The 13,736-nt window shown below is 43.2% G+C and overlaps 1 protein-coding gene across 1 annotated transcript in view; it reads right to left on the bottom strand.

The window, feature by feature from the left end:
• The window catches only part of MAP2K4 (mitogen-activated protein kinase kinase 4), a 77,757-nt gene that overhangs the window by 16,467 nt on the left and 47,554 nt on the right, over window positions 1-13,736 (bottom strand). Inside the window, exons 4-5 of the mRNA XM_068976847.1 lie at window positions 13,397-13,571; window positions 4,260-4,379 (exon numbers count right to left, since the gene is read on the bottom strand). Of these exons, the coding sequence (XP_068832948.1) occupies window positions 4,260-4,379; window positions 13,397-13,571 (295 nt within the window). The remainder of the gene's footprint in view (window positions 1-4,259; window positions 4,380-13,396; window positions 13,572-13,736) is intronic.

Below are 13,736 nucleotides of genomic sequence, written 5' to 3'. Positions count from 1 at the left end.
ATAGAAAACCTTTGGATTTTCATGAAATTTTCAAACTTTGCCAAATTAAATATAAAAATAGAAAATATGTGGGAGACTGTTCTCACTAAGAAAGTAAACAGATTACAGTAATCTTGAGATATTATATCAGCTTCTCAAATTCATAAAAAAGAAAGAAAAATATACATAAAGCAAACCCAATGCCTAAAGTCCTTGCTCAAACGCTACCTTCTCAGTGGCCAACGCTGAAAATGCCTGATTCCCAGGGCAAGTCATCCTCTTCACATCCCATTACCTGCTCTACTCGTAGAGTGCTCCCCATCTTCTAATATAAAATACCATTCTTCTCAGCTTATGTTTTTCACTCATCTTTCCTACTGGAACACACACTCCACCAGGACAAGGGCTCAGTAAATACTCCTTAAATGAACAAATGCTGGCTATACTCAAACCAAACCATTCAAAACCTACTGGCAGCACTGTAGGGTGTTTTAAACCAGCCTGAATGCAATGTGACAATAAAACAAGAGAAATAAAAGTGCCTATACTCTTTGATAGGCTCCCTCCCTGACTAGAGATCTAACTTAAATAGTTCACAAATTACAAAAGGAAAAAAGAAACAAAAACAAACTAGAAACCTCTGAATGATCTCACAAGAAAAAGTACACTAATAAAAGGATTAGACACAATTATTTTGAAAACCGTACAGCTCACCAGGCACGCATGAGAAAACACGACTGCAAGCAAACGCCACGTTCACAGCGCTGTCCGCTGCGTGCACATGTAAACAAGGGCTACTCAGCACCCAGAGAATGGAAAGAGATATGGATGATGACAAAAATTACCTGTACAAAATTCTGCGTGTGGTTACTGATTTTTGGATCCAGATGTATCCTCAGAGATTTTTCTCGTACGGACCTCCCACCCCAACACTCGGCCCGGATTATCTGAGAGATCAATGCCTGCTGAAGTAAAGCGGCTTGTTCGGAATGACACCGCTAATCAGTGACAGAGCTGTAGACAGAATCCAGTTGACTTAACTCCGCTCTCCTAACAACACCTACAGTGCGGGATACCTCATTTACATGCAGAGAGTGCACATGCGGTCATGACTGCTGAGATGAATAACCTCACTCTTAAAGCAGAACCGGCTGCTACCATAGTCACATAGCTCCACACCTCTGCAGAATGATGGCTTGTAAAGCAGATCTGACACAGGGAACCTGCACTTATAGTTATTCCAAACTTTCCTCTTTAGGTCTCTTTCTCTTTTCAGTGCTCTTAGCCTTCACAAGAGACTAACACTATTAACCTAACACACATACCTGAATTTATTTTTAATCTAAAGACACCATTTCAACAGATTTACTAGAATTTCTTAATTAGAGAAAAAGTACATTTAACCCACCTACTTACAAAAACAGTGAGGAGGGAGCTTAACTGCAGTAACAGAGTAAAGTGGGAAAATCACTGTTAAGAGTGTGAAGGCCTGATGTACTCATTCAGGCTCTCCCACTTTCTACTTGCATCAGCTTTCAGTTCAGTTCAGTTGCTCAGTCGTGTCCAGACTCTTTGCGACCCTATGAATCGCATCAGCTTGGGCCCCGTCAACTCCACATCTATGAAATGGGATAGCCCCATCCTCAGTGGACTCTGATGAAGATCAAATGAGTTAACTCATGTAAAGCACAAAGTAAAGTGCCCAGCAGGGGCTAAAAACAAGAGTTAAGAAAATGAGGGGAAAGGGGGAAAGGATGGAAAATATGAAAGCAACCAAAAGACAAAGAGTGATCATGGAATGAGGGAGAAATCCTCGTAGTTTCTAAGGCACATAACTAATGGAAATGTTTTTCTCCTGGCAGTTCCTTTGAGCCATAACTGGGGACAGCAGCAATGAGCTGTGTTTACAAAAAAAAAAGAGGAATAGTCAGAGGTGCCTCAAAAGGCACTGACAGCAACATTACTTCCATGTTCAAGCAAAACACAGGATTACCATACAATTGAAACACAAAAATAAAAATTACTGAATGTGGATTTATTGAACCGGAAGGTGGAGGTTAGCGAAATTTAGCTACTAAGATCAAGAGAAGGGTTTCAGAGACTATATCCAGACAAAACCAATAACATAATTTTTATATACCAAATGGAAGCAAGCACCTAGAAAATGAAATGTTTAAAAAGACACCACTCATTTGGAAAGGAAAAAACAGCTGGGAATACATCTAATAAATGAGGCAAAATGTCTCACCAGGTTAATCAGGAAAAAATAAATTAGATACAAGTCATCAGGAGTGTGAGAGAGAGAGGGAGGTAACATCACTAAAGATTCCACAGCTGTTACAATGATAGTATAGAGCTGTTATGAATAACTTTATACCAACTAACTTGACAGGTTAGATAAAAGGCACAGATTTCTGAAAATATAATCAAACAACCAAGGGTCACTCAAGGAGAAACAGATAACCTGAATAGAATTCTTTGAAAGAAACTGAACTGCAAAATATTAGTAATTATGCTGAGTGAAAGACAACAAACAAATGAGTGGTAGATGCTGTATGGTTCCATTTACATAAAACCGTAGAAAATGCAAATTAATTCACACGGCAGAAAACAGACCTGCGGTTGCCTGAGGACAACGCAGTAGAGAGGAGTGTATAGTACTTATGGGGCACAAGGAAGCTGAGGAGAGATGGGTACATTCGTTATCCTGATTATGCTGATAACCCTCCCACAGCGCAGCCAACTGTCAATTTTACTTCCGTAGTTATACTAAGCACGTGTGTGTGTGTGTTGCGGGGAGTGGGGAGATGCAGGGAAGGAAAGGAAAAATATATGACAGAAGTAGGGTCAGAAAGGGAGGAGGTGACTAAATTCAGCCAATGTCACTGCCTCTTATATAACCTGTGCAACATGAAGAAAGTTCCAGATTCATCATCTTGCAAACAGAATGACAGTGTATAATGCTTCAGTCCAGGGTACAGCTCTGTGTCTGTACTCTTGACTGTGTGTGCTGACGTGACTGATGTAACACTATGTGAAATGGGGAAGAAAATTAACAAATTCAATAGACCTGGTCATAAAAATGAACACTCAAGTCAAAAGTACAAGGATAGGAGGAGAAGCAGCTAAGGAAGTCTAGAACCACGAAGTGATTAACTCGTGATTCAACAAAGGGATGGCAGTATCATGAAGGAGAACGCTACCAGTTCCTATCATCATCTATCAAGAGCACAGAAAGAGACATAAAAACCTCAGGACTAGCGAAGAATTAACTGTCGAATCTCTAAGGTCTTCTCTAATTTTAAGAGTTCATGTTTCTATTAGTACATACGTCTATTCAGTGTAACATTCAGTTCAGTCTTACAACATAGTATTTTTTAAGTCAATAACAATAACAAAACCAAGACTATACTCTCTGTGACCCAGTCCCAAAAAGGAGAAGGGGTGGGACACATTTTTTTCTCACCAGTTCATAACAAACCTGCTGGTACTGGTTCATCCTAACATTTTCAAACTGAGAATGAGTATTTAAAATGCTCAAGTCCCATTCCCCTAAATGATCATCACAGGAGTGTGACAACTGTCCAGGACACCACATGTATTCACTGATAGCTCCAGCTCTTCTTCCTGACCTAACTCACCTCCTGCTTTAGGTAGCGGGGTGACCGGAAGCCAGTAAGTATGCTGAGAGCTGGAGGCAGAAGTGATAACCCACATCAGGACACAGAATAGGCAGAGGCCAAAAGAGAAACATGATCCTGAAACCAAGAAATTGAAGCGCTAGTTTCTACATAAAAATCTAGAAAATGGAATAAAATGAAAGGATTTCTACCATAGCTGTTAATGTCTGATGGATTTTACTCAGGATTGTGGGTGGACATGAATAAATGCTTGTGTTAAAGGCAGATGATGGAAATCAATAAAGGTTTAAAAAGGGGATTGGGGGGTACTGAGGGAGCTCAAGGACAAAAGAGATAGATCTAAAAACAGTAACATATTTAGAAGCCAGCTGATGTGCCAGGTTCTTAAAAAACAGAAAATATTTATAAATGAAGAAGGAAATACGGCATTCACAAATGACAAATTCACCCCCAATCCAAGGAACATGAGCAGCAGAAATTAAGAGTAAATTACCACAGTGATATACTAAAATGTTGAGAAATCAACATATTACTAATGTAAGGCATTTAACTGAAGATGAGAATCAAATGCTGCCATTCTGTTACTCATTCCAAGTAGCTGTTCACTGGTCAGCTAAGACCCACGCGGCCTGTTCCTACCTCTCGGAAGAGCGCGCCATAGAACTGAACAATGTACGGGCAGTCACTGCTCCGCATCACTACATCCAAATCCATGAGGAGCTGCTTCTGCTCTTTTTCATCCACTGTCGACCGGATTCTCTGAAAAAGAAGGACAAAAGACATCACGAAAACACAAAATGACTTTACAAACTAGAGAAAAGCCACTTCTACAAGATTGAAAATTTCCAAGCAAACTTCACAAATACTAAAGAACCACACATAAAAATTATAATCTTTCTTATACTTTATAAGAACAATTTATCACTGAAAACCACAATAGCACTTAGAAAAAAACCTGCACAGTACGGCCCTTCGGAATGCTTTGAGGGACCCAGGCTTTTAACCACAAGTGCTCACTGATCACGCTGGCAGGAATGCAATCAAGTTGTGGGGCACTGAAAACCAGCCCCACATGCAAATACAAAGAAAGTCCAGCCTTGAGCCAGTTCACAGAGACAATCCTCAGGAGTTCTGAGGACTCTACATGCTGTTAGTCACCATTTCAGAACGGTATGCAAGCAAGGCTTTCAGTGAAAGAATGGCCCCCTTCGCTCCCCCTGCGTCCTTATGCCCAGCCGCCGCCTCCTTCACACGTGGAAAACAGCCCAGAACAGGTAAAAATGAGAACCAGCCCCCAGACTACAACCCGAGTCTCCCAAACCCTATACTGGCATCCCCCCTTCACCACACTTTCTGTATGTTAGAAACAAAGTTCTGCCTGACCCTCCAACCCATGACTCAGCCTGCAGGGCACATACACATGTGGACGCAAACCTGACAGTGAGGAAGCAGAAGGCTGTCTGTCTGCTCCCCTGCTGACGAGTCCCTCTCCATCCCTACAGTGCAGACCTGGGGGACACATCCCCACGCCCCCTCAGTAACATCTCTGCACAACACCAGCAGACAGCCACAGAAGACCAGGACCCCACCTCCCGTCACCCCCCCAGGATCTGTGCTGAACATGGAGATGTTCAGAGGACAGTTCCCACTATGCACAGCAAAGAAACAGTTTCAGGAAGTGTGAAACAGTAACAAAGTTACAGGTTCATGTGGAGGCATGCAAACAGCTGCTGTTCTCATAAAAAAGTTTACAATGTCACACCGCGCCACTTACAATACACAGCACATACTTACAAGGCAAGTTAGTATACAAAAATACACAAGGTGGCATTTAGTCTTCCAAAGACTTCAAGGCACGTGTCCTCCATGTTCTTGAAAGGGATGAAGGCCGTCAATTATAATTCTTGAGTGCATTTTACAGAAGAGAAGCCAGAGGCACAGAGTATACAAGATGTATTTCACATGACAGGACAGTAAGCAGGTATATAAGGAAAAGAAGTCAGTCTCTCCTTTTTATTTTTCCACACTAAATGAGGAACTCCATATATTCCAAATACAAACAAATTTGATTTTATAACTACATCTATAGCCTGCTTGCTAGCTACAGTACCTCACACCAAATAAAATTTAGGAATTAAAATTCATCTTGTATATGCTGATTTTAAACTCTCACACGGAATGTCCTGCCCAGATAAATAAGAAAAAAAGAGGAAGAATGAAAAATAAAAACAAGTAACACTGGTACTTTAAAAATTAAGAACCAGCCCCCCCCCCCCCATTTGTGTATTTTCATAGTCTGGAGAATAATCTTGCTTTTATATCAACATTGGCATAATGTCTGCTCAAAAGAGATATTTTTAAAAAGTCAAATTAGTCCAGAAATGTAATTTATATTTGTTCAAAATACTGATAATTTTTATAAACATTTAAATTACATTAACTCCTGTTTTAAAAATATAACTTTTAAAAGTGTGACTTTCCTGGTAGCTCAGGTGGTCTCCTGCAATGCAGGAGATCAGGGTTCGATCCCTGGATTGGGAAGATCCCCTGCGGAAGGAAATAGCAACCACTCCAGTATTCTTGTCTGGAAAATGCCATGGACGAAGGAGCCTGGCAGGCTACAGTCCATTGGGTCGCAAAGAGTCAGGACACGACTGAGCAACTAACACTTTACACTTTACTTTAGAAGTGTAGCTGTGAAAATACTAATTTGGGAAGGTAATTCTTTTTAAAAACATTTAACAATCCTATGTTTCTAAATTTAAAGGACAAAGAACTAATAATTAGAAACAAATAGGAAAGAAAAAGCAAACGACCCTCTGGTTGGGAAAGTTTTTGATCTACTAAAGAACTGTCACTATTAATAGATGTAAAGATTTTTTTTTCACTTTCACTATTTTTTTCTACTTTTCTGTATTTACAAGTGTAAATATACTAATACACACACTTACAAAACACTGTTTTAAAACATGCCCTCCTTGCTAGTTTGTTTTTTCTTTCCATACACTGGTTAGATGGCTTTCTATATTTACAATAAAGCTTAGTAGTTATCATCAATATTTGGCTCCTGAGGATCAATTTCTAAAAATGCTGCTGCTGTTGCAGAAAGGATACATGTTACTACATGAACCACAGGCCTAACTGAAGCCCCAGTATCTGACTGATACACAAGATTATTACTAACCAAACTGTAGTTTGAGATCGTGAGCATGGGAGGAAAACCTATTCATCTGTAAAATATTCCTGAGTACTACTGCCAGTGCAGAAGAGAACCTGTGGCTTCTGGAGGGCCTGCTGCTCAAACATGAAACAGATTCTGCTCCTGGACACTTGTCATCACCTCTGCACACTTTCTGAACATCTCGTCCAAGTGACTCGCAGAGCAAGGGGAGCGACTGGTATTACATCCCAATTGTTTGAAACTGACCAAGGGCAGCTAGCTCTCAGTTATACTAAAGCTTTAGGGTCGCACTGCAACATTTGTTATATGTAGCAATTAATAAAATAAACTAATTCAAAAGGCCTAAAGGACTCAAAGAGGGGATTAATTATAAGCATACATCTCCTACAACAGCAGTAGATTCAAATTAATGACTTTAGTTCATAATTCAGTAAGTGATTCACATTGGAGAACACTTAAATAATCAACGAGTCATGTGACAGAATACTTAGTAATCAAAGTCCCTACCAGGAAAATTTTTCTAAATGAACATCAAAGCAATGTGTATGGAAAAGATTTCTCCCATTTGAAATAAGTAAGTGGAGCATGTCAGGGAGAACAAACTTCCCTCCCCTTATAAAGCTGTCCTTAACGAGGACACTGGAAATGCAAGCAAAGGTGAAGCCAACTATACTACCTAACTTCTCTTATAATCTGAATGTTTAGAAATCAAATGTGCTGATAAATGCCTCAAGTTACAAGAAATTTTCATTTACTGACATCAAAACCTTAAAGTGGACAAGGCGCGACTTCCCTGGTTGCCTAGTGGTTACGGCTCTGCGCTTCCACCGCAGGGTGTGCAGGTTCAGTGCCTGGTCGGGGAACTGAGACCCCACACGGCCACGAGGCACGGGGTCTCGGGCAGACTCCTCTCCACAGAAGCTAAAGAGGGACAGAGGGACGGCTTGACAGCACTTCATTTAAAATCAAACAACAAAGAGGATAAGGACTTCTTAATCAATGTAATTGTAATAAACGTATTTTCAAAGTGTCCACTTCCCACAAACACCAACACTGCTATGCCAGACATGCAACCTTGTTCATGATGCTTTCCCTGCCAAACACTCCTCCTAAGGTTAGTATCTAAGAATAAAACACAAAGGAGACTCCCCTGCCACTCAGTGGCTGACTTCAGATCAACCTCAGTTAGTGAGGTGGGGGCTAGGGGAGCAAGGATCACATTCAGATCCCCAAGGCCCCCTGGATTCTTACAAACACTGGATCCTTACAAAGAAATATGCTGCTTTCCCAGCAGCAACATCTAGCATTCACTTCAGATGCAAAGGCAGAAACCCCAGAAACCACTGCAGAGCATCAGTGGGCTGCCCCCTTCCTTGGAGCTGCAGGAAATCCTAGGCATTCTCAGTTTCCTCATTTCAAAACAAAGATTCTCTGCCCCACAGAGGCAGCAAGAATCTCAGCCTTCGCTGCTAGAGTCTTCTAAACAGATCACACACAAAAATGTTCCTGATACCTCACAATACTGTCACTAATAAGGTCAAAGCAGATGGCAACATTAGCCAAAACAAACCATTTAAAAAAAAAGGAAAAAAAAAAAAGTATTCGTAATGCTGATCACAAATGTACAACTGCCTTTAATGTCAAAGAATAACAAACTGTGTTAAATCATTTGTTTTAAATTATGAAAACACACGCTTTTACTAAGGCAGGAAGAAAGAATAGTAATTCTTAATTGCAAAACCATCCAAGTCCTTCCCCGACCTAGGAACTGAACAGGTGTCTTACATCTCCTACATTGCCAAGGGGGTTCTTTTCCACTAGCGCCACCGGGGAAGCCCATCCAACTCCTTAGAATCTGCTTAATGAACTTTCAAATGTATCTTGATCAAATTAACAGCAGGACCTCCCCTTCTTCTCACTGAGGATACTGAATTCCTTCTACGTATTTCTGCTGTGCATCATCAGACAACTTGTGCGATCTGTTCCAAAAACACGTGCTACCACATCATGGGACGAGCTGCTCTGAGGACAAGCTTGATATGTCTTGTCAAGTGTGGTATCATCTTCCCCTTCACTAATGACATCACCCACATGTAAAGAGCACACTGTTAGCCTCAGCACTGAAGTATGTAAGGGCCTGAAGATCATAAATGACGGATCACCACTTTGGGAGCCATGACAATACCGTGAGACAAGAGAGAAATCTGGTAGTTTCAGAGGCATGGTTGTGAGACAACAAAGAATGGCAGAAAATGTGCAGAGGTGTATCAAACATCCCTCTCACTTAAGAGAGAGAGGTGGTGAGACAGGCGCTTCTCCAAATAACTATTATACACAAGCTGGGATACAGTCCTACATCACAAGTCGGGTCAGTCAAGTGAAGACAAAGGCTTTCAGAAACTACGTATCCAGAGTCCTCAGAAACACTGAATGGCTGATTAGATTCACCTAGAGCGACCATTTCCAAACCACACCACTTGGACAACAAAGGTCGCTCAGAGCTGTCGCCCCGGGAGCTTCTGATACGGACAGGCATCACAACACACACCAACCAGAAGAGCACAAACACAGCACAACTCTGCTCCATCGCGACACCCAGAAGAGCACTAATGCTGTCTACTGTATTTGCTGGGGTTTACATACAGTTCTGTCAACAGAAAGAACCCACAGTCAGCAAAACACTAGGGGCAACAGCACAAGAAACCTGCACATGAGGAACTGTAGCCCCACAGCACCAGGGACTCGGGCCCTGCCATTCCTTGGGACCCGCCCTCCCCGGAAGTGCTCCACTGACATGTTTCATTCACAACACTCAAGCAACATTAGCAACATGAAATCATATGAGGCTATTCATTTGGTCTTCCTAATAAGCCCCCTGATCTAGCCAAATGAGAGCTTAAGACACTGCAATGCAGTCTCAATTCAAAAAAAGATAGCCATGGCTTCTGCATCCCACAGGTGATCTGGATAGTCAAATACTAGCACTATGGGCCCTTGAGAATCAACAAAACTACCCGAGGTGGCAGGGAAATGAAAGCCAGCCCTGCAGACCCCCACCTCCCCCCACAGCGGCCCGCCCACACAGGAGGCCTGCAAAGTGAGCAGATCACGTGGCCCAGGGAGGGCAGGGCTGACACCGCACTTGGAGGCTCTGGCCCTTCCCAGCAGCCATCGGGTTAACCTAAGTCTCAATTCTAGGTCAGGGACACTGGCGTCAAGATCCAAATACCAAGGGGAGGCAAGAATGCAGGAATCAAGATCAGGTTACCAGCTCAGGATCAGCAACAATTAAACCAATGCAACAGGAAAGCTGGAAGAGTAGAGAAAAACCCAGGACAGAAGGAGCAAGGCAGGCAGATCACCAAGAAATGGAAGACACCTGAAACCCTTCAATGCATGTACGATCACATCACTAACTCGGTGTGGCCTACGCAGCAAATTTCAAAGAGCCGGTCTGTTTTCCCGATCAACCCAGATAACTTCTCAATTAGAAACCTCAAAGCTCATCTTAACAATGACAATCCTTACACCTTCCTACCCCACCCAACGGTCAGATCAGGTCCATTCTCCACCGAGATGAGAATCTGACTCCCCTGTTAACCCCACTGCCTTCCATATTCACTCTCTTTTATTCCCTCTCCCTTCCATTTTCATTCTTTCCTACTCTCCCTACAAACAAGAACTGGGCAGGCTCCTTCAAAAAGTCAATCTGGACCTAGCAACAGGGCAGCAGTGGTCCAGGCCTGCATGAGGTCGCTCCTCCGGCCCTTGGGTGGCAATCCTAGTTAGCTGTCCCTCCCCACTCTAGCCACAGACAGCTCTTCTTGATTCTTCCCTCCGGTGTCCCTGGATTTGCCTGGATCAGATTCTGATCATCTGGGACTAACTCCGCTAGGGGTTTCTCCCAGATCTGAATTTCTCTAACCCTGACTGCTTCCTCAGTTGTTTGGTCTGAACCGTGGGCTCCTTCCCCATGACAACCAGCCCTGCCAGAGAGCTAAGCAGACACCTACTTCCCTCCCAGAGGATGGAGATTGTGTGTCTCATGTGTTCGTCCAGTGGTTATTCCACCATCATGCAAATTGGGGCATGAAATGTTATTGCAGAGGATGCTGATCCAAGCCCGAAGGGCCAGTGTCAGAGGACGTCCTTCCTGACCTCTAAAAGACCCTGTGGCAATACATTCCCAAAGTGCATCAGATGAGTTACTTCAAGTGGCCATCTCATTTCCCTGACATCAAGGAGGACTCACAAGAGTGTGAACCGCTATCTCACAGTTCCTTTAAATCTCCATATCTCAGAGCTAAACCCAGCGCTTGATCAGGAATAGAGCTGTCCATGTGAAAAGTCACACCTAAATCCTTAATCACACAATGCCTCTGTGTACTTGTCGATCTGGTCTGTGAGCCGAAATGAAGAGCAAACAGACTCTCTCGGGTGTGAGGAAAAGCTAAGTATTTTCAAAGAGGCCAACAACAATACATTTTAAAATGTGCAGTTATGGCATGTATCAGTCCTCAAACGGGTGCCAATTTTTAATAACATGAAAGCACAAACACTTACTCTTCCATCATTATTCGAATTCACGGATTCCAATCGTTACACCCGATCAATATTCTGAATGGAACGTCACATTATCCAGTTCAGCGAGAGCGTGGCCATGTCTCATTTGTTCCTTCTTTTTAAATTGCCCTCCCAGCAGCCCCCATGCTAAATTATCATGCTTGCTCAAGAATTCAACGTGATCAAGAGACAGTATCATTTGCTGAGTGCAGATGTGACAGGCATCCGTCTGCAGGTGCCAAGACCACCTGAGAAGCGTTTCTCAGTCAGATGACGGACGGCAGACAGTTTCCCAGTTTCTCTCTTAAATTCTTTCAGAACTTGAGTAAGCATTATAGAGTTGCAAATGTCAGTAAATTAAAATCAAAATCTTCAACATCACAATGAAGGAACTTCTTTGTTTACCTTTAAAACTTATTAACCCTGGCTACAGTCTATCCGTATTACCAAAACAGATTATGCTGCTGACCGACAGAGTGAAGCGCAGACTGAAAAAAGCAGGACAGAATTATTAAAAGTACCTTCCCTGGCACCTGGGAGAAAAGTCTAGAACTTTAGTTTATAGGATAGTTTTTCCTTCAACCTCTGCCACGTAAAAGTGAGTGGCATGCACGGACAGTACATAAGGACAATGCAAAGCTTGTGCAAAGCAGTCTAAATAAGATGACTTCTTCCCACTCACACTACAGTGCACAACATAAAGAGAAGTTATTTTACATTCCAAGGAAAACATCATTTTCATTCAACAGATAACCCAAAGCAGAGGTTCCAGCCTGTGCATGTTGAGAGGTCTATGGTTACATGCAAGATGTTGTATATGTAAGCATCTTCCCAAGAAAAAGTCTATAGTTCTCACCACATTGTAAAAGAAATACGGCCAAAAACAGGTTAGGCTCCATAGGGAGAATCCTACAATTTCGTCCCACCATCAATTTTTCATCAGTTTTACACAACCCAGCAAAGAAAACTGCTCAACAGTGAAGGAGGCTAAAAGAGTAACACTTCACTCACAATAAACTTGAATACAGGAAGCGTTTTTACATTAATGTGACACAAATCCACTCCCAAAAGTCAAGCAGGAAACAGGCAACTCCTCTCATCAAGTCATTTTGATAACCTTTCAAGTCGGGGGGCTAACAGGAAGATGATTCGCTTATCTGTCTGCAAAACCATTCTCAATTCTTACAAACTGGGAAAGTATTTGTTCCCGCAAGAATTTTAAGTTCGATGAGAGTGTGGCCTTATCTCATGTTTCCCTTTTTCATTTAAAATTGCCCCCAGCCATCATCAATTTTCCTGAAATATCTTACAGAGAGGGAACAGTCAGTTAAACATCTGAATGACCAGATGAACAACTACACTGACATGGGGAGTCAGGTGGAAACTCTCGGCTCCTCCCAGGTGCCAACGTCAGCCTGCCAGGTACCGTGTTCGGGCCAAGCTGCACGTATGGCCCTCACGACAGTCACGGTACTGACAGAGGCGACAGCACCGTCGCAGAGCAGGCGTGTCAGCACACCCTGGGCGCGGGGCCCTACCGAATGGAGATGAAATACACACAGAGCAGCCGAGCCGGTCAGGACCGAGTAAGGTTGAGGTTAGTGGCAACAGCATGTGCGTGGTTTCCGGGAAACCGTCAGTGAGCCTGCTGTTAGCCCTAGCCCCGCACCCCGCCCAACCCAGAGCGCAGCCTCCTCGTCCGGCTCCCGCCTGGCGCCCCGCAGCACCGCCCAGGTCCCCAGGGTGCGGCCGCCCGACCGGAACTCACCTTGGCAGCGGAAGGGCCTGGAGTTCAAAACACGTTAATGCATCATGCCAGGGATGCAGGGAACATGCACAGGTCACAATTCATGTTTCCAGAGGGGAGAAAACATGCCAGCAGTTAAGAACACCGCCCGCAGAAGAACCGGGGGGAAGAGCTGTGTGGCCCCACGGGTAACCACAACAGCAGGGGCAGAGCAGCGGCACCGCCACGCCCAGACACCACGCCTCACGGGTTAAAGTACCCAGAACAACCGCGGGCATCACCTACTTTAACTGCCATTATTTGCCCACTGGGTTTGTGGACCATTTTGTTGACAGAACCGTAAGCTCCTCGTCCAATCTCTCCGAGGTCTTTCAAGTCCTCTGCAGTGAAATCCCAGTGCTGCTCAGGGGAGATCTTCAGTTTTCCTGACGACTCAATGCTGTGTGTTCTCAGTCTCTCTCTGTTAAGATATTAGGAAGCAATTTTTCCACATTTTAAATAGGTTTCGACTTTATTTTTTCTTTTTTAGCTAGCACTGATTAATGTGTGGGAAAATTTCTTTCCTCATTAGTTACCAAAACAGTCTGAGTTTCTGGGGATTTGTTTGTTCATTTGCTTGTGCCAT

Source organism: Capricornis sumatraensis, chromosome 8 (assembly GCF_032405125.1).
Source record: "Capricornis sumatraensis isolate serow.1 chromosome 8, serow.2, whole genome shotgun sequence".
Lineage (NCBI taxonomy): Eukaryota > Metazoa > Chordata > Mammalia > Artiodactyla > Bovidae > Capricornis > Capricornis sumatraensis.
The sequence above is the reverse complement of the archived record's forward strand: the minus strand, read 5'-3'. Positions and strand labels throughout refer to the sequence as shown.